General features: G+C 46.7%; 1 protein-coding gene across 1 annotated transcript; it reads right to left on the reverse strand.

Annotated features, from left to right (window-relative positions):
• Positions 1 to 1,448: 1,448 nt before the first annotated feature.
• On the reverse strand, positions 1,449 to 20,777 carry LOC308336975 (transmembrane emp24 domain-containing protein 11; the record flags this gene model as incomplete). The annotated part of the gene is made up of 5 exons (XM_080794898.1): positions 1,449 to 1,598; positions 2,384 to 2,530; positions 3,212 to 3,337; positions 8,306 to 8,406; positions 20,654 to 20,777. 5 exons carry the CDS (start codon positions 20,775 to 20,777, stop codon positions 1,449 to 1,451), a joined length of 648 nt encoding a protein of 215 aa, XP_080651024.1.
• Positions 20,778 to 21,909: the final 1,132 nt, after the last annotated feature.

A 21,909-nucleotide genomic window follows, 5' to 3' on the forward strand; every position in this document is an offset into this window, starting at 1 on the left:
GGCTGTTCAGGCTGTTCCGGCTGCACGTGCTGAGGAGCAACACGCACACCAGGGCCGGGTCTCCCTCATTCAATCATTGCAACCCTCGGGGACTCGTCCTTGGGCAGCGTGTTGTCGTCCAGGCTGACATGGGCACGCCGGGAAGACACAGGCGCAGAGCGGGGTGGCGCCCTCTGTGCCTCCAGAAGTCGCGGTGGGCTGCGCAGGGGTCAGACGAGGCGAAGGGTGTGGGTGCATGGACGTGACCGCTGGGGGACAGTGTGTGCCCTAGGCACCCTCCGTAATGGGGGTGGGGAGCAGGGCCCGGACACTGGGCTGACCCGAGAAGCCAGGGGTCCTGGGCAGACCGAGGTGAGGGAGCCGGGAGGACAGAGCAGACCCGGCGGGGTAGGCGGGGGGACTGGACTGGGCTGGACGGTTTGCCGTTTGCAGCTTTTGATAGAGGCGGGCCGGGCCAGGGCCGCACGTGAGAAGGGCTGAACCGGGGGTGGGGTGGGGTTCCGTGTCTGGGACACTGGCCGGGTGGAGGTTGGGGACCTGACCCGTGCATGAAAGGCTGGACCCTGGGTGTGGGGGGCAGGGGGGGGCGTTCCCTGTCGGAGACATTGGCCAGGTGGTGTTGAGGAAAGGGACTCCTGGTGCTGCTCTTGCCACCTCCAGTGAGCTTATTCTTATTGCAGAGTGGACGGCTAGAGAAAGCAGATGGCCGTGACGTTTCACAGTGGCGCTCCACGGATGGTGCCCTCTGTGGCTTGGGGAGCAGAATCTCCATCCACATGTAGGTGGCCCGCTGGGGCCAAGTGAGAAAACGTGGTTCAGAGAAACCCGGGCTGTTTTCTTGTGTGGGCAAGGGCGCCCTTGTGCAGGGAAGTAGAGAAAGCAGAGGTTCAGAATGGCTTTTCCGGAGGGGAATGCAGTGGTGGGAAAGGGTGTACTCCCTTTGTCCAGTGTCTAGCTGTGAATGTCGCATGACCACTGGGCCCTTGAAATGTGACTGGACCAGACTGACCTGTGCTTTGAGTGCAGCACACACTTGTTCATATCAAAAAAGCGCCGTGAACTATCTCAATAATCTTGTATTATTTACATATTAAAATCGTAACATTTTTGGTGTTTTGGGTTATATATATATCACTAGGGTTAATTTCACCCTTCTGAAAGAAGAGTTTTTTTTTTAATGTGGCAAGCAGAAAACTTAAAACTTACATATGTAGCTTACATTTTATTTGTATGGGACAGTGCTGATCTATATACAAAGTTAAAATAACCAGATGATGAGCTTATTCTATTAAGTTGAAAGGCCACATAGTTGAAGTAATATTTTGTCAGTATAATATTAATTTCAATCTCTGAACATCTTTGAAATCATAAAAGTACATGGTTACGATGTATTTTGATTGATTAACTCAAATATTATGCATTAGCAGGTAGTTGCCTTTATTAACATTTTACACGAGTTTCTTAGCTATAAAGAAGTCTTTAAGGTATTTCATTTGGAAAATTCCAATTGAGATAAAGATTAATGTTTGTGCAAAAGCCCACCATAAAACATTGCCATTTGTATCTTCACTGATCATTCGAAAATTTTCTTCACGGTCCTATGTGGAAGAGAAATAGGCAGGTTTAGTTTCTTAAAGTATTTAACTATGAATTTGAGGGGAACGTGCTGTATGCTTTGAAGATATTTAGTATTTCCCAGTTTATATATCAAAGTGCAGTATATGATTTTCTAAGTTGGGGTATGTTGGTAACTAAAGACAAGGATTAAGAATCAACCATAAATAAAACATGTATTTGTATTTTGATGTAAAATATCTTCTGTTTGATCTATTATCTTGTATATTTTATTTCTCACCATTGAGCAAGTGAATGTTAGCCAATAGTGATAGATTTTCAAAATTGCTGTCCTTAACTTTACTTCAGGCTGGGCACTTTGCCAAGCACACCCGTCCTCCTCTTATTTTCCAGGTAAGGGAACTGGAGTCTGGATTTGATACCATCTCTGACCAGAGTCCACTGAGCACAGGGACCTGGGAGACACACAGTGTCACAAGAATAAAACTGTGATCTAGAAAATGGGCATTCTGAGCCTCTTCATACATGTTGGGTGTGTTTGGGAACATTTATTTATTCATTCTGTGAAGCCCACACCCCAAAGGCAAATGAGCTGCAGTCCCCTTTCCTAGAGGAGCTTGCAGTCTGGCAGAGAGTAAAAAGACAATGAAAGATTGTTCCTTTCCTTTACCCCAAGTGTCCCTACAGAGCTAGCTCAGAGAGAAAGACCAAGGAACAGGAGTTTATTTTTTCCATGGTTTGGGGGCTTTGTCTCCAGAATTGCGTTCCTGACAGGAAGAGATAAAATAAGCTGAACAGGCAAACTGACCCTTTGATAGTTTTGTTCTTTGACTATTTGCTCAATTTGCTCAATTAGGTGTTCCAACTTAAAGCTAACTTCATTAACTTTGTCCTTTGCTTGAGCAATGGCTGCATCAAGGTCATGTTGTCCAACTCGAATCTCTAAGTGGATCCGCTGTACAAAGAATAAAAAGGAAGAAGCATTCTTAAAACAGCTCTACCCTGTGTTTCCCTTGTTGTGTCCCCCGAATCCTGCCTCTCCCCACACCCCCTCTTTAAGAGCAGGCCCTGCTTCATTCTCCATCTCTCACTGCCTGTCTCCCCCAGCCATACTCAGTAGTCTTCCTCTGTAATACTCATTAATATTCTAATGACCCTGAGCATCAGATTTACTACGAGGTAAATGCTTTAAGCACTGAAATATTTGATTAAGGAAAATTTTCTTTTCATAGGACTTAAATTTCTGATCCTAAAATACAGATTCTGTTCCTCTGCTCTCAGCTCATTTAGAAAATAACCAATCACCATCTGCCATATAAGAGTTTTATTTATTGGAATTCCATTGTTAATTTACCCTCCAGCCTTTGCTTGTTTTCAGGCCTGAGTAATCACAGTTCTTTCAACCTTTCCCTCACGGTTCTTGTTTTTCAAGGCCTTTAATCAATGCTGTGGCTCTCCTTTGAACCCCTTCCAAGCTCTCCAGCTCCCTCTTTGGTTGCTACACTGAGATCTGGGCACAGGACTTTAATAAGTTTCTAGCCAGTCTGGGTATAATGGTTGGTATAAATACCAACGTCATGCCTGAATAGTGCTGGTGCTGTGTTCATCAACTAGGACATGGGAGGCGTACACTCACCAGCTTACTCCCACCAAATGACACAAGTCTCGTAGAATTAGATTCCAAGCAAATGATGTGTTCGCCAGGTGAATGTGAAGTAAAGTAGAACCTTCCTTGTGGGCCATATAACGTGGACAATAATACCTAGGATTAAAGATTTCCGTAGTTTATTTTCTACTTTCCCTTCTTAAAAATAGATCTCTCCTGTTGGTTTAGTAAAAACTGTGTAGTTCCTAAAGAAGAAATGGTCAATAAAATGAAAAATGTTTATTCTTGCTTGTAAAAACCACACACACACACACACACACACACACACACACACACACACAGAGTAAGACATCCCTTATTTACTATCAGATTGGCAAAGATTTAAATGAAAGTGCCCACGGATAGTATTGAGAAATACTAGCTCTAAACAATGATTTGGGAACGTAAGTTGAATAATCATTTGGAAAGCAGTTCAGTGATATGTATTAAAAATTAAAATGTATGTAACTGTAGACTCAGGTTCTACTTACAGGAATTTATTCTATGGAAGTGCACAAGTAGACAAAATTATATGTAAAGTGATACTCAATGTAGTATTTTTTGTAATGGTAAAGTTGTCTTCTTGAAATTATTTTAGTACCTTTCAGTAAGGGATTGATTAAATTCAGGCAAATCCAAATAAAGGAATGTTATGGGACAAAACCAAAGAGAGAATATTAACCCATAACCATTCTGTACTAAGATGTCCACGATATCCAGTGCTAAAGCAGTGTATATGGGATCCTGTTTTTTGTTAAAATATCATTTGTAAAAGTACGTGTGTGTGTGTTTCTATAAGCGTAGAAGAAGATTGAAGAATACACACCAAGCTTTTAGTCGGTTATATTTGTTGGGCAATTTTGATTTTATGTTTAGCTAATTTCTGTATTGTTTGCCATTTTAAAAACAGGTATAGGACTTCTGTCATCAAGGTGTTTGGAAGTTGCCATTCTGTCCCAGTAAGTAAAAAGATGAACACAATGAAAACCAATTCTTTTCTAGATCTGTCAGAGAAAAACACCTTAGCTATAGAGGGACAGAGGTAAAAAATTATACCTGACTTCCCTTCAGAAACCATGCAGGCAAGAAGAGCGGAGGGAATAAACCCACCAACCTAGAATTCTGTAACCTGCAAAACTCTCCTTCAAAAGTGGAGGAGAAATAAAAATTTTCTCAGACAAAGAAAAATGGAGGGAATTTGTCCCTGATAGACCTACCTTGCAAGAACTGTTACGTTCTTCAGGGAGAAGGAAAATGATACAGATCAGAAAGTCAGATCTACATAGAGAAGGGAAGAGCATCAGAGAAGGAGTAAGTGAAAGTAAAGGAAAACTCTTCTTAATTGATGTAATAGATAATCGTTTGTTCACAGAATAACAATGTATTTGATTGTAGTGGGTGTGCAAGTGACACAGGTGACAGCATGACAAGGGACAGGAGGGAGGAATTTGGAATATTTTGTTACTCGAAGTGCTTGCACTCCCTGTGAAGAGGTGTGGCGCTACTTGAAAGTGGACTTGTGTTAGTTGCAAATATGCATTGCAAACTCTAGGGCAACCATTTCTTAAAAAGTTAAAGTATAATTGATAGAAAGGAGATAAAATGCACATAAAATATGCCAATTAGAATCGCAAAAGATAGAAAAAGTGGAAGACAAAAATAGGAACAAAGAACAAGTGCAGTGAATAGGAAATGAGAACAAACATGGTGGATATTCATCCAGTGCTTTCAATAATCACTTTGAATGTCAACGGCCATACAACCCTGAACATGCCCTATCTTGTCTGATATTGGAAGCTAAGCAGGTTCAGGCCTGGTTAGTACTTGGATGGGAGATCAGTTATCAACTTGGAATGTCAGTGGTCTACATGTACCAAGTAGAAGAGATCATCAGAGTGGATCAAAAACCAAAACCATATGTTGTCTACAAGAAACCCACTTTAAATATAAAGACACATGTAGATTAAAAATTAAAGGATGGAGAAAGATGTATATGTTACCGTTAACCTTACAAAAAAAGCCAGAGTGCTCATATTAACTTCAGACTTCAGACAGTAGACTTCAGATCAAGGAAGATTATGGGGATAATTACATAATGGAGCATTACATAAAGACAATGAGGTCAATTATCCAAGAAGACAAAACAGTCCTTAATGAGTGAGCACTGAACGACACAACACAAAACTCTGTGCAACAAAAAAGGACAGGAATGCAGGAGGAGGAGAGTCTGCCTTGGAAGCTGGAGATGCCGACAGCCCTGTGCCCGGAGCGGGCAGATCCAGCAGCAGGTCGGGAAGGATCTCTCGGACTCAGCAGCACTGTCAGTCACCTGCACGTGACGTCCAAGGGCAGCCTGCCTCATGCAGTGACAGCAGAGTACACACATTTCTCCAGCTCACCTGGCGCACTGATCAAACCACACCAGTTCTGGCCCCAAAACACTCCTCAGCACATTTAAAATAGTAGAAACTATCAACTGTACTTCAATAAAGAATAATGGTAACAGAAGCCACACGAAGTCTGCTCTTAGAACACGATGGAGTTAAAGTAGAAATCAATACAACAACAAAGATAGCTTGTCAATAACAAAGATTCCAAAATATGTAGAGATGAAGCACATTTCTTTTTTTTTTAAAGATTTTATTTATTTATTTGACAGAGATCACAAGCAGGGAGAGGCAGGCAGAGAGAGAGGGGAAGCAGGCTCCCCACTGAGCAGAGAACCTGATGCAGGGCTTGATCCCAGGACCCTGAGATCATTACCCAAGCCAAAGGCAGAGGCTTAACCCACTGAGCCACCCAGGAGCCCAATGAAGCACATTTCTAAAGAACAGATATGTTGAGGAAGAAATCCTAAGAGAAATTTAAGAACATTTTGAACTAGGAGAGAATCCTGGGAAGATGGTGAGGTACACGGCACCAGGAGCCTGTCTTCCCATCTAGACCCCGATCATACTGTTAGAATCCATCTGATGTAACTGTTCCAGAACTATGGAGTCTAGTGAAGGCTTGCAACTTCCAGGGGAAGCCCCGTGTGGGAAACTGTGGTTAATTTTGGTGAGTGTCAGCTCTTAGCACTGTAGCAGCTACCCATCCTCAACCCCCAGCTCTATGGCAGACAGCTGTGTGTGAATTGCTGGACAGTCTGCCCACAGCATGGAAGCAGAGTGGGCGAAACGGACCCTGTCCTCCAAATAGCAAGGATCTTTATAACTGTCACATACAAGGGATCCTCAGTAAGAATATCAACAGACTTTGGGGCGCCTGGGTGGCTTAGTCAGTTAAGCATTCAACTCTTGATCTCAGCGCAGGGCTTGATCTCACCTTCATGAATTCAAACCCTGTGTTGGGCTCTATGCCGGGTGTGGAGCCTACTCAAAACAAGACTAAGATTAACAGCAGACTTCTGATCAGAAACTCTGGAGACCAGAAGGCAGTTGGTTGATACACTCAAATTGTTAAAAGAAAAAAAGGCCGGAAAGCACATGAAAAGATGTTCAACATCACTAATCATTAGGGAATTAATGGAATGCAAACCACATGTGTTTGTATGGTACATATAGGTTGTTACTGTCTGCCCTGCTTACCCTACCAGCCATGTCATTCCCTGGGGCTGTCAATCACACACCATAGGAATGGACAGATGATCAAGGTGGGCAACTTAGAATACCCCATGCTCCCAGACACACTGACCCAAGTGAAAACAGTCAGAGGCCTTGTGGAGGTGCTGATAAGGACATTAAATGGGGGAATCTCATAAGAAATTTTGAAACCAGGGCTCTTTCTTGTTCTTCAAAATGGGGAGAGCTCTCAAAAATCAGGCCTATGGGGTGAGAATTTTGTCTCTTAGGTCAAGAAGAGGGTTGGGTATATATTAGGCCTGTGATAAATATTTGTTGAATGCAGAATGAATGAAAATATCTTTCCTCCCTTGTAGAAGGGGGTATTGTTTCAGGCAATTTTATTTTTGAAGAATGAACCTTCTCTGTCTTAAAAATAATGACTGGGATGTTCTGTGATGGTTTTTAGCTCAACTAAAATTTGGATTCAGCGCTTAATAAATCATGGAGACATTTCCAGATTGCTCATTAAACAGCAGAGAAGAACTCAGTTTTGCTATAACTGGGCAAAAACTCAGGAGGTGGGCTGTAGGGAGGGGAGGTAGCTATGTGGACCAGCCCCAGCAGAACCACCGTCAAGCAGGTGCCAAGTGCACCAAGAGAAGGTGCTGTACCAGCCAGGGTCAAGGGTCCCAACAACTCAGCTGGAGTGGAGTCTCCCATGACCCCATTCCATGTCTCCACAGGAGTGGAGGTGTCAGAATGTCTCCTGAGCTCAGACCAAGCAATCACCAAGTTTAACAAGAACAGGAACTTTGCATCCTCTCCTCCCCAGAGGAGATGCCTGTTCTGCTCTATGAGGCTTTGCCACCCATCCTGCTGTCCTATAGGCATGTCCCCAGGGCAGCTCTAACTCCAAAGGGATATAGTTCTCGCAACAGTGTTTGAGTGATGGGACTGAGCAAGCCAGTATCTTGAGCTGTCACGGCAGGGAACAGAGGTCACTGCTACATTCATTGTACAGATGAGAAAACTGAGCACTGGAGCCGTCAACAGCCTACTGAAAATTGAGCTTGACAGTCTACACTTCAACTTGGCTCTGACTCCAACATTCACATTCTCACCACTGGACCTGGTGCCTCTTCCATTCCTGCTAATCCCCTAGAGAGGAGGAGGCCTGGGAGGCCAAACAGACCCAGAGGCTTGCCAGGAAGGAGAGGGGAGACTGTGGCCCAGACAGGCCAGCGAATCTCAGGGCGATGAGCATGAGGCCTCTCATTTACATTGTTCTAAAATACTTTATGTTAAGATCTCTGCTCTTGAACTAGACGACTGGCTCACTGGAGACTAGCACTTTCCACATCTCTGTGTAGCCCCTTTATTCAGGACTAGACACATTAAAAATTATCCATTCTGGTTAAGGAGTGCTTATGTGGAGATTTTTTTTTTAAGTCTGTGGGGGTACATGACGTGAATGTTCGGCAAGCGAAAAATTTTAATAACAAAACATAAAAGAATGTTTTACCTCATCATTGTAAGTTCTAACAGTCACAAACATTCCCAAGCCAGGAGCAGATTCAAGGAAATCTTGTCTGTGTATGTCCCACTGCTGTATCTTGAAAGTCCCTGTTTCAAAAAAGTAAGACATTTATTATAAAATAAGTGTAGGAAATACTTGCACATGATTACTGATAAATGAATTTATTTTATTCAAATTATCTAAATCACAAAACACTGTGAGTGTGGTGATGAGGTCACGTAGCTGAGTGGGAAGACCAGGGATATAGGGGGAGGTGGGGGCTCCTGGTCCAACCCTCGTTCTTGCTACCCCCCATCCCTCACCGGTGACTGCACCCCTCTGGCCTCCCCTACCTTGGAAAATAGGGATAATGTGTAACCCTCCCAAGTCTTCAGAGTTGCGAGGACTATTGAAAAAATAAAAAGCCCGTGAAAGCTTTCTATCTAGAATGTAAACTTTGTGTGGGTCAGGACTTTCCCAGTGACCCCAGTAGTTCTGTCTTTGGTCTCTTCCTTCTCTTACTCACCCAACACGATTCCCTCCTAAGGCATAGGTGTGTCCTGTCAAGTCCTTTCTATGCCTGCCTTCTGAGGCTCCTGCTAAAGTTTGCAGCACGGAGAGAGCCTCTCACTTCCTCCTTTTCGTATACGAAAGCATCATACAGCTTAACTTGCCCCTTGAGCCCTTGCAAGGTACAATGGTAATGAAAACAGAGTTCATGTTTATTGAAAGCCGTTGAAAAATAGCCAGTGGTGACTTATGCAGGCCAGGTACCGTGCCAGGCACCTAACATGCCACCCAGTGATTCTTCAAATGTTCTCCAAGCAGGTATTTTTACTCCTTCACCAAGTCCATTTTAAGTATGAGCTCCTTGCATGGAGATAGCACTGTTCTAGGAACTGAGGACAGAGAGTAAGGAAATAAGTATATAATGTGGGAGATGTTACAAATGCCATGAGAAAAAGCAAGGAAAAGGGATAGGAGACTTTGAGTATTATATGGGGAAGTTGGGAAAGCTTCTCTGAAGTTTGAGCAAAGACCCAAAGGAATGGGGGGGAAATATGTACTTATTTTATACTATGTTTAAGTTATGTCTGTACATCACATTTAGTGCTAACGATTTGCCAAGCATTCTAAGACTATTCTCTAAGAGTATTCTAATTCATAGTCAGAATTTTCATGACAACACTATGTGATACTATAGATATTCTTAAAAATTTGTTTATTTATTTTGGGGGAGGCAGGGGCAGAGAGAGAGAGAATCCCAAGCAGACTCTGCTCTGAGCACGGAGCCCCATGGGGGGCTCAATCCCACAACCCAAAGATCATGATCTGAGCCTAAACCAAGAGTCCAATGTCCAACCAGCGGCACCACTGAGACACCTCAGTGATACTAGTTTTATGACAATTTTACATATGATGAAACAAAAACACAGAAAAAGTAATTTGTGTAAGGTCCCACACCTAGCAAGTGGCAGAGTCAAGATTTAAACCCAGGCAGTGTAGTACCTTTCCCCTTTTTAGCACATCATGCTGGTGGCTCCTAGGGCAGGATGGTTTCGAGTGGGAGTGCATGCAGAGGTCCTGGGGCAGGAGCGTGCTGGAGTAGCCAAGGAACTGCAGAGTGGCTGGAGTGAGGGGAGCAGGGAGAGCATGGTAGGTGGCGTGGTGGGAGTGTGGCAGGGTCCAGGTCAGGGAGGGTCTGGGGAAGCGGCTGGCTGGAGTGGAATGCTGGGGTTTTCCTTCTGCCGTGTTGGCTGTGTGAGGAGAAGAGCAAAGGATTGAGAACAGAGCATGTGCAAGTGGCAGAGGTTGTGAAAAGTGTGGGATTGTGTGTTGCTGCCCCGATCTCACGGGTTGGAAAATGACTCCAGGATTAGGTCACATAGCTCATGAGCTGCAGAGGCTGAGCTCCATCTGCCTAGTCCAGAGCCCAGAGCCACAGGTCCAGGTCTAGGCCCTCCTTGGAGGTAAGGACACTGGTCCCTGACAGGCCTGAGAGGGGAACGTGGCTTGGGCGCAGACCGGAGGAGCAGCCCCTTCAGAGTGAGGCCCTCGGGATTCAGATGACAGACAGACACTGGCCCCACATTCTCCAGCCCCACATTCTCCGGCCCCACAGTCACCGGCCCCACAGTTGCAGGCCCCACAGTCTCTGGCCCCACAGTTGCCGGCCTCACAGTCACCGGCCTCACAGTCTCCAAACCTTCCTTCCTCCTGCTGGGATAGTAAAGTGGTAGCTAAGGTAATAGCAGGTGTAAGGTGCATGTCTTCCTGTTGGGTCTGCGGTTGACCTCGAGTGTAGGGTGGGAACTCCCCCTGCCCACCTCTAGACTCCATTCTTAAGGACAAAAATATATAAATGGAACATGGAGAGAGACCACGCATCACTGTTAGGGAAACCACAGTTTGAACGACTGCAAATTTCTCATCAGAAACATGGAGGCCAGAGGGAAGAGGCACATGTTGACAGAATTGTCCAACAACACTATATCCATAAAAAGTAGCCTTCAGAATGAAGGCAAAATATTCTTAGGTCAAGGAAAACCAAGGGAATTTTTCACCAAACACCTGCTTTAAAATAGTTGTTTAAAGAAGTTATTCAAAGAACTTCAAAGCAAATGATAAGGAACATTTGGAACATCAGGAAAGAGTAACTAGGAAAACAGCAGAGCATTCTCTATTCTTAAAATTGTTTGACAGTTGAAAGCAAACAGTACATATAATATTGTCTGATGTGGTTCTCAAAGCTTGTAGAGATTACATTTAAGACAACTCTATTATAAAAGGTGGGGAGGGCAAAGGCATATGGTCGTGAGGTTTCTGCATTCCTCTTGAAATGACAAAATATGGATGCATGTAGACTGTGAGAAGTATGCATAGTGTAATCCCTACAGCAACCACTAACAAAAACTACACAAAGATATATAGTGAAAAATATTATAGATAAAGCAAAAGTAGGATATTACAAAACATTCAAGTGACCCACAGGAAGCTAGGAAATGGAAAATGGGAACAAAAAGCAGAAGGAAGAAAAAGAAAAAAATAATAAAATAGCAGTCCTAAATCCTGACAATATAAATTATATGTAATAATTACATGTAAATGGCCTAAACAGAGATTAAACAAAGATTGTCCGAATGGATTTATTTTTATTTTTATTTATTTTTTTAACAAATACTTTTTTTAAAGGATTTTATTTATTATTTGTTAGAGAGAGAGAGAGCGCGAGCACAGGCAGACAGAGTGGTAGGCAGAAGCAAGAAGCAAGCTCCCTGCCGAGCAAGGAGCCCGATATGGGACTCGATCCCAGGATGCTGAGCCAAAGGCAGCCACTTAACCAACTGAGCCACCCAGGCATCCCTGGATTTTTTTTTTTTTTAATGACCTAACTATTATGTAGTGTACAAGGAAGTCACTTTGGATATAATGCTGTAGATAGGTTAAAAGTAAAAGGATAAAAAAAGCATATCATTCTGATGTTAATGAAAGAACTCTTGAGCGGCTCTATAAGTATCAGATAAAGTAGACTTCAGAGCAATGAAATTTACCAAGGACAAAGATGGACATTACATAATGATAAAGGGGTCCTTTCACTCTGAAGACAACCACCCTAAAAGCATAAACAGTTTGAAAACACATGACATAAAGCAACTGAAAAGAGAAGTAGACAAAGGCACAGTTGTGGGGACGGCACTTGTCAGTAACAGAAGGAGAACTAGCCAGCAGATGGAAGGGCTGAGCACCACCAGCCAGCAGGACCTACCTGACACCACAGAGCACGACCCCCAGCAAAAGCGGAATATGCATTTCCTTTCAAGTACTTAATGGAAAGTTCACCAACTTGAGCAAGAAAGCCCCAAACCTGATCTAGCACCTTTGCTGAAGCAGTTGAATGTTCCTGGAAGGAGCACAGGGCCAGGCTGACAGATCACTTTGCAAATGTTTGACCAGCTGGAAATCTCTGTTTCCCATTCTGTGAAACTTGTCAAATCTTCCTCCTGGCCCACTTCCAGCATCCTGCCCTAGCCTCTCAGATGGGAATGGTCCGCATCCCTGTACCCTAAGCCCTCTGCAACTCTCCCTTGCTGCCCTGGCTCTTGCTGGAGTGGTTGGGGCATCCCCTCCCATTTCTCTGGGACTTTATTCTTGTTGCTGTTCCCACACTTGCTCATACTGGGTGATTCTCGTCAGCATTCCAGCTGTCCTCGCAGTCGAGCAGTCCCCTTGTCTGCACTCTGCAAGGTGCTAGAGCTCAGGGGCCACTGTATTCCTCTCTCGTGGGCCTCTTGGACCTGACAACAAGCTGAGGGCAGTGTTTGGCTCTAGCGTAGGGGCTCAGTAAGGTTTTGTGAATGAGTGTGTTTCCCATGGAACATGTTCAATGAAGATTTTGAATGAATGAGAGCAGGTTGGGCCTATTATTAAAGCGCCAGTGTTCCTGGCATGCTGCCTTGCATTATCAGAACAAGTGAGAGTGGTTTTTGCTTGCTTTGCCATTTTCTGCTGGCCCTGAGCGTACCCCCTGCAGCCCCCCACAGCCCTCCACAACCCTCAAGGCTGGAGGGGAGGGAAGGTGGGATGTGTCATGCCCCTGTACCGCCACCAGATGGCAGTAGAGAAGCACCTTTCCCCGGGAATCCCCCACGGAGCGGTCACCGTCAGGGAAATGAGCACATTCGAAGAGGGGACAGGCTGCCCGGTGGTGCTTCTAACTACACGTCCAGAGAGCGGCAGGGTGTCTGGCTCTGAGCAGGGACACTTGGCCAAGACCTTGCCCTGCTCTGCTTCACGGTTCCCTTGGGTAAAGCCACGCTAGTAATGGTCAACCTCTTAGTGTAGGAAGAGTGTGTGTTTAATTCAGAACTTAGCATGTCATAAGCACAGTGTAAACACTTGATCAATTATTTCTGACCTTGTCATTGGACTTTTAATGTCCAGTGTCTTCCCTCAGCTCCCACAGACCCCTACAACCCTATAATGTCGGGAGAATACCTATTTTTACCAGTGAGGAGCCTGAGGCCAAAGGTGCCAGTTTATTGGAAACCGTCCAGATAATAAAAGGCCAAGCCGGTATTAAAACTCAGCTTGATTTGCAAATCAAGGGCGTTGGTCTCCTCACCACAAACTACACCACTCACCCCATGGCCTTGGAGAGAGGGAGAGTGTGTGTGTGTGTGTGTGTGTGTGTGTGTGTGTGAGTGGGCTTCCCAGGTGCATTTCGTGGCTATTCCCCTCAGTGAGCCCTGGTTGGGAGCCGCGGGGGGCCAGGCAGGCAGTGTGCACACGCCTCTCCTGGTTTCCCCGGGGACCCTGGGCACACCCTGGTCAGGCACTCAGTCCTGACATCTGACCTCTAATGTGGTTGCGCCTTCCACCCCAGACCGAGTCCTTGGGTCTGGGACCGGGAGCCATTGGTTGGTTTCAGACAAGTAAAATGCATTCATTGTAGGAACTGTAGAAAGTAAAAATCCACTCTGGAAGTTTTGGGTATTCAGGATTATCCTCCTAGTCTTTTTCCTCTAAGTACTTATTACCTATTTTACAAAAAGTAAAATCATACTGTATATACTATTGAAACCTAATTTTTTTGCCCAGTTTTTTGTGATCATCTTTCTCCATCCTCAAATATTCTTCTGTAACCTAGAGTCAAGTGTATTTAGGGAGCTGAAGAAAGATCTGGTGTCATTTGCCCAGGGCTGAACCCAGAGCTCTGCAGTCAGCCTTGGGCACACAAGCAAGGAACAAGGCCTATGGGATGCCCGCAGGGTGCTGGTTAAAAGCCAAATCGTCTGGTTGGCCCCCAGTGAGCCTGGCGTGAGAGCAGCTGCCTTCAGGAGTAGTGATGAATACAGAGTGATGTGTTCCAGAACGCTCCAGACAGCGCCCCTGAGGATGCTTTGTTTCCCTCCAAGCTGGGAGTGGTTTGGAGAGCCCATGTGGAGGGAGCGCAGGGAAGCATGGTGGAGCTGAAGGAGGGGACACACATGCACGTGCCACTCCCACGCTCATCGTCAACCAGTCATCAGCACCAAATCGCCCTGCTGGAAACAGCGTCAACAGCCCAGCTGCCCGCACTGGCTGCCTGCCTCTGACCAGTGAGGACAGATGCATCTGTGTGTCTACACGCTTGTGTCAGCTCCTCCTGGCCGGCAGGCGTGCAGGCTTCGAGCATGCTGTCGCCGGCGCACAGGCCTCGCCCTGGGCTGCTATTTGGAGAGGTGACTGCGTTGCACTCGTCCCTTGGGAGCTCCTGAGCTGCGACCGGTTTCTGGCCGATCTGATCGGGCTACTGTGAGGGTTGTGAGGCGTGTGTGCACACACATGTGCATCTTGATCAGGAGTTTCCAGTGCTCGCCTCGACCTACGCTTGTGGTGAAACCCGAGGCCTAGGGCATGACGGTCTGCATCTGCTTCCTTGCGGGGACATTTGGCCTCGGGTGTGGGTGGCTCAGTCCCCACGGGCTTTGCTCTATGTTGTCCCACCCCGTGAGAGGCCACGCGCCTTCCCATCGAGCTCCTGGCCGGTTAGGTCTTCTCTGTTCACCCTCTGCCGTGGTTCTGGCCCAGGAGCGTAGGCTCACCCTCATGCTGGTGGGTGGTTTCCAGGATGAAGGTCTCAGATATCCACACGTTTACATTTATGCTTGGGTGCTTGTCATTTCGTTGCTGAGGAGAAATGATCGAAGTGCAGACATTTGTCCCCAACTGTCGTTGTTAGAAATTGGGCATGTGGACAAAGGGCTTGTGGCAAGGCCAGGTGTCAGGTGAAGTTCGGGGCATTCTGGGGGCCAAGCGCTTTCCCTGCACCAGGAGAAATGGCGGCTCCAGTCCCTGTGCGGGCAGCCCTGATGACACCGCGACAGCTCCATCCCACCCCTCCGTGCCCCTCCGCCAGCTGTGTGCATGCCCCCCGGGCCGTGGTGGCTCTGCTGCTACGAGTGAGCCCTCAGGGGTGCTGTGTGCAGGGAGCGGGGAGGGTCCCTGAGCCTTAGAGACCCCCGCCTGGTGGGAAGTGTAAGGGGACACCTGCCAGGAGGTGGGACACACCACGGGGGCAGCTGATCCTCCATTTGTTTAATTCTAAAAATCATGGTAAAATACGTGTAACAAAATTTAACATTTTAACCATTTTTTAGGTGTACATTTCGGTAGCATCTGGTGTGTTCACATTGGGCAGCCACCATCCAGAGGTCGCGCTCCAGAGGTTTCCATCCGCTGAAACAGAAACTCTGTCCCCATGTCGGCAGGGCCCCACCCTCGCACCGGGTCCCCCCCCCCCGCCCCCAGTCTTGGCTTTGTGAACGTAGCTCCCCTCTGGGGCCTCACAGGCGTGAGGCTCCTCCTGTGGCCACTGTAGCTCAGCAACGGACGCCTCTCCGCTTCACCACCCCCCTCACCCCCGGCAAGTGTCAGAATGTCACTGTTATTTGTTTCATTCCTTCTTGGGACTAAATGACATCCCATCGTGTGGATGCCACATTCCCTCTATCTGTCCATCAGGTGCAGGCACCCGACTCGGCCCGCCTTCACTCCTGCGGGGTCTCCTCAGCCGGGGAAGTGCGGGGCGGTGTGTCTGTAGGATTACTGCATGTCCCTGTGCCCCTGGGCTCAGCACGAAACCTGGCTTCATCTGAAAGGTCCCTGGCCTGGCTGCTTTCCCTCTGTCTCCTCAGAGTATCTCCTCAGTGAACTACTTGCACAGAATCCTTGGTTCAGGGCGGGCTTCAGAAGATGCCTGACTTGAGACACCCCTGAGGTGTGTTGTGGTGTCCCGTGAAGACTTGGTTGGATGAGGTGCCTGGGGGGCTTGGTCGTTGAAGTGTCTGCCTTCGGCTGGGGTCATGATCCCAATGTCGTGGGATCGAGTCCCACATCAGGCTCCCTGCTCAGTGGGAAGCCTGCTTCTCCCTCTGCTGCTGCTCCCCCTGCTTGTGCTCCCCCTCTCACTGTCAAATAAATAGATAAAATCTTTAAAAAAAAAAAAAACTAAGCTAAACAACAAAACCCAAATACATGGTTGGGACTGCTCCAGAGGACGAATGAGATTGATCTTTGACTTGGTGATGCCTTCCTCTTCTCCTGTCTCCTGTTTCTTTCTAACAGGGTGTGTACTCTGAATTAAAAACAGAAATCCTGGGTACTTTGGCAAAGTGAGTCAAATCCAGGGACCTTTTGAACAGGACCATCCAGGAGCAAAATTTCATAGGTTCTGACTTCTAATTATTTCTTTCTAATGAGCAGTCTCCCACATTATGGTCACTGTGCTCCTGGCACAGTGCCCTCCCTCACTGCTTGCCTTTTACAAAGAAACCAGCAGCCTTGTTTGAAAAATGTCTCCAAGGACCAGCAAGCAAGTGCTTTAAAACTCATCAGAATAGCTGCCCGTGCCAGAGTTCCCTCCCTCTTCTCTTATCTCTCCCCCAGAAAGGCCACACTCCCTTTTTCCATTCATGACAATCTAGGATTTATTATCAAAGAACATTACTAGAAAGAACTAAGAAAAACAATGTAAAAAACCAGAATGTATTTGACCCTGAAGTTTCTAAACAAGTTTATGGAACCGGGATTTTTTTATCCTGAATCTGTTGGCAGTGCTGGGCTGGGCAGTGCACAGGTGCGTGGGAGCTCTCCTGCGCCCTCCCAGCCTCCTCTGGGGGTGGGGGGGGTGACACAGGGCTCTCCCCTGCTTCTCAGGCAGTGTCCTTCCTCTTGGGCCTGGGGGCGGGGTGGTGGTTGAGTGGGAGCCTCGGCCACACCTGCTTTGGTGGTTCAGAATAGAGCCTGCAAGGCCAAGCTGATAAGGCTAGAGACGGAGTGCCAGAGGGTGGGAACTCACAGGTGAACAGCGGCGTCTAGCCATCCACCATACGAGGTGCTGCGGTGCCCAAGGGCAGGTGTGAGCAGCAGGTTACAGATAAGGAAACAGGGCCCAAAGTCACCAAGCTATTGGGCAATGAGGGTGTTGATGCGAAAGCCTAGTCGATGTCTTCTGTGGCACTCTGGGCAGCCTCCCCCTGGGGACGGCAGAAGGCCGATTCCTCTGAGTCCTTGCAGTCTAGTTATTTGTAGTCCCAATAAGCAAAAACACATGTCTGGGCAAATCTGGATGACTGGCTCTGAGGTCATCTCTCTCCAACTTCCTAGACGGGTGTCTCTCATGGGATTTCTCTGTGCCTCAGAGGTAAAGAAACAAGAGATATCTCTGTGTGTGCTCCCTGGGACCAGAGATACCAGACAGGGTCTCAGAACCCCACCGATCCCCAGAAAAACTTAAAATTTGTGTTTTCACTTCCATGGCGATCTAAAAATTAAATATGAGTGTGTACTGTGGATGAGCACTTCTTAACCACGTGGTTTGGCACGTGCGTTTGCCACCACACATGCGCTGAGTAGAGTCAGAGATTTCATGGATGGTGGAGGGATAGGAAACAGAGTCATTTCCCGGCTCAGGCAGCATAGGCACTCAGAGCTCCAAAGAAGCTGGCCTCCAGTGTATTCATGCTGTGGGCAGGTGAACTCTGGTCCTGCCCACCCTTGACCTACAGCCAAGGTCCTGAATGTAGGGACAGGAGCTTGTAGCATATAATGAACAAGAGAGCAGAGAGTACTTTCTTCATAAAAGGGATTTTTTAAAGAAACGTTTAAGAATTGTATTTTGGTATGCTACTACATTATTTGGCACATCGAAGCAGTGGGCTAATGATTCAAGATACAATCATAGTTAAAGGAAAAGTAATGATAAGAATAGAGACTTAATTGATGGTTTGGCATCCTCAAATGCTCAAAATTCTCTTAGAAGAAACTCAAAATAGTCAAGTAGGAAACACATGCAGAACATCTTTCTGTTATTAAACCCAATACTGGTCCTTACGTGTCTTTTACTCTGGTAATACTTAGTGTCGTAAAGTCTGCTCTGACTACAATTTCTTTTCATTTATCTTTACATGTATGTCTTTTCCATCTTTTTACTTTCAACCTTTCCTTCTATTTAAAGTGTTTCATTTAGGGGGTGTCTGGGGGGCTCATTAGGTTAAGAGTCTAATTTTTGATTTTGGCTCAGGTCATGATCTCAAAGTCGTGAGATCAAGCCCTGCATTGGGCTCCATGCTGGTCCTAGAGGCTATTTTAGATTTTCTCTCCCTCTCCCTCTGCCACTACCCCCTCAAAAAATAGTGTTTCATTTGGGAACAGTATATAGGTGTTTTGTTTTTAAGTCCAGGCTCATGATCTCTGTCTTTCAATTGGAGAGTTTTGCCCATTTTCACTTAGTGTAATATAAAATGTAGTTGGGTTTAAGACCACTGTATTGCTATTTGTTTTCCATTTACCCTATTTGTTCCTTGTTCCTTATCCTTTCTTTCTTGCCTTTTTTCAGGTGGAGGGTTAATCAAGTATTTTTCTCCATTAGCATATTATGGAACTTAAGGATTGTGTTCTCTTTTTTAACAATAATGTTTTATAACTGGTGACATTTAATTTTTTTTAATTTTTAATTTCATTTATTTATTTTATGTAATCTCTGCACCCAGTGTTGGGCTTGAACTCATGACCCCAAGATCGAAGGTCACACGTTATAATGATTGAGCCAACCAGGTGCCCCAAGACCATATTCTATCTTTAAAAACATCGGAATATGTGAGCTGATGTGTTTCCACAATTTCCTTGTAGTTACAACACACTTTAGGGGACTGAGCTCTACCCAAAATAGTTGTATGGGGGGGGGCGGCTGAGGAGACCACAGACGGCAGGACAGAGTTGAGGTTGAGGAGGCAGGGCAAGGGGCATTCAGAGTTGGGAAGGACCAGTACAGAACAGTCTGGACAAGGAGTAGAAGAGTCCCCTGGCTCGGGCCTTGGGCCTGGCCAGCATGAGACCCGTCCTCCCCCTAGCTGCAGAGCACTGTCTGGCTGCATCTGCCTTCTGGCCTCAGGCCCCTCCAGAGGGTCAAGTGATCCTCGGGCTCACTGTCGTGGGTGTGTCCCGGGACATGTACATCCAGCAGGGGGACCAGGCAGCAGGAAGTGTGGGCAGGCTCCTCCTGTCCCTCTTATTCCTCCTCTGCCCATTCAAATGCAGGCTGAAATTCACAGGTCCCTAGGAAAATGGTTTGCAGCCACGGAGCTATTCACCCAAGTCAAGCGTCCCCTGGGATGAGAGAGCTGGGGTCAGGGGGCGTGAGCAAACACTTAGAGTGATATTCTGTCTGGATGCATTCTTAAGAGCTTTGCAGATATTAATCCCAACATTATTGTGACAAGAAGAGACAGATGTCATTATTTTTATCCCATTTCACAAATGAAGCAGAGAGGTTCAGTAGCTGGCCCAGGGATGCACAGCTCTTAGGTGGCCCGGCTCATGCCTCACAGCCCCAAACACAGTTTCTTCCCTCAACAGCTGTAGCTGCTGTGGGCATCTCCACACCACCCGGCTCTCCTCACTGTGCCTTCTGCCAGTTCTGCTCCTTCCCAGCCTGGTCTCACACTGCTGACTCTGGCTTTGTGCTGCGTGTGTTGGATGGGTTGATGCAGGGTGGGTTAATATGCTTCGCCATAGAGCACCCGGATGTAACGGCCAAGAGAAATGGAGAGGAGAACTTGGCACTAGTCAATGTAAGATAGAACTGGATGTAAAAATCCATGATGGACTTCTGGAGAATACTACTAGGGTTAGATTCTGCTGGGTTTTTTTTTTCCTCTTTTGCATTAAAATCAGGAGATTTGATATCAACTGGACTTGAATGTTGAATATACTGTATTTGCTATACAAATCTGAAACCCGTGGGTGCTTGTTTCTTTCTCCGGAGGCCAGGTAAGCACAGCCGTATGGAGATGTGTTTGGTGGCAGTGTGGGGAACGGGCAGAAATCACGTGCCGAGAACCGGATTCGCGGGCATTCTGCTTGGAAAGTAGCCTCAGTTCTGCACACGCGTGCACCACCCACATCACTCGCCATTGGGCTGCGGGGGCTCCAGGAGCTGAGGCTCAGAGCCCTCCCGCATCTGCTGTTTCTCACTGTTGCCCCGGACCAGGCCGGAGACATCATTCATCTTTAAAGAATTCAACCATAATTAGCATGATTAATGGTATCATAAATTATTTTACTTAAGGAAACCTGACAACCAGAAAAACAAATCAGGCTTGGATTCTGTGGCGTCCTATCTTTGTTTCCCAGTTTATGATTTAGTGCAATTCACTCCAAAGGCTACTTTCATGTTAAGTTTGCATAACCTGATAAACTCTCTCAAGAGGATACTGTATAGCGTGAACCAGGTAATATATGCACCGAGAAACTAGGACTGTTCCGTAAAATGACATGCTGAGTTCAACATTCAATGGAACACATCGTACGTACCTGTTATCAGTGTGTCGCTTGGAATGTCTTCTATTATGCATTTCTCCTCTCGTTCCCCTACGTGGAAATAAAAAGCAGTTGAAAGTGAAAAATAAAAACTGAAAACAAACGTTAACGTTTGCATTTCTGCTGCTTTAGCCACTCCTAGGAGCACTTCCCTTGAAACAGGTCAGTTACAAGTGACACTGCCCATGGAGAGCTTGTAGTTCATTGGATAATTCTGTAAATTGATTTTTGTGAGAAGGGACATATGGCGGCCACACTTGGGCAGGGCGACTGCAGCAAATCCCAGGGAACGAGATAAAAAGAGGTCTGGACCTTGGGGCCTTTCCAAGCACAGTGGCGGCAAAGTTCCTTCACCTCTCTAATATTTGAAGGATTTTGAAGTGTGATAATGGAATGAAAGACACTGCAGGGCCAAGGGCCAAGCACTGGAGGAGCCCTAAGTCCCCAGCTCAACAGGTGCCCAGCAATGGCCCGCACTGTGCTTTCCTGACCAAGCCAAGATGGCCATTCTGTAGTTGTTCCGACTGTATGGCAGGAGGTGAGGGAGGAGGAAGTGAGCATTGGGCCAGGGGGTGAGAACCGAGGGCAGGGGTGTGGGGTGGGGGGGCAGTGGGTGTGGGCTAGGAAGAGGTGGGAGGCCCAATTTAACTGAGGCCTCACCTCCGATGAGTCTCTAAGCTTGTTTTCTTGCAAAAAGGGCAGGAACTGCCTGATGTGGGACTCGATCCCAGGACCCTGGGATCATGACCTGAGCCGAAAGCAGACGCCTAATGACTGAGCCACCCAGGCTTCCCTCCTGGAGTATTTTAAAGCACGTTTCCAATCAGAGGTCATTTTCACCCACCAGAACTTCAATATGCGCACCTCTAATTCATAAGGACTAAAAAAAAACAGCTTTGTCACAATGCCACGGTGATGGCTAACAGATTAATGATAACCCTTCCTGTCACCCAGTAGCAAGTTCGCAGTCCCTTTTCCCTGACTGGGAAGGTCTTTGCCATTGACACGTTTGGATTAGTGTCTCCACAGGATCCCCACGTTGCATGTGATGATGTCTCTGAAATCTTTCATTTGGTTGGGCTCCCCTTCCCCTCAACCAGCCTTTTTCCTCCCAAGAACCCCAAGGGCCAGGCTGCATCCCAGGGGCAGGCACCGTGCCCAGCACGCATCTCCAGAGTCCTGGCTGACGCGCACTCCTCGGACCTGGGCGCCGGCCGCACTGCTGCTGCCACAGAGACCTGTCTGCTTGG

Source organism: Martes martes (genome assembly GCF_963455335.1).
Source record: "Martes martes genome assembly, chromosome: 2".
NCBI classification, from domain to species: domain Eukaryota; kingdom Metazoa; phylum Chordata; class Mammalia; order Carnivora; family Mustelidae; genus Martes; species Martes martes.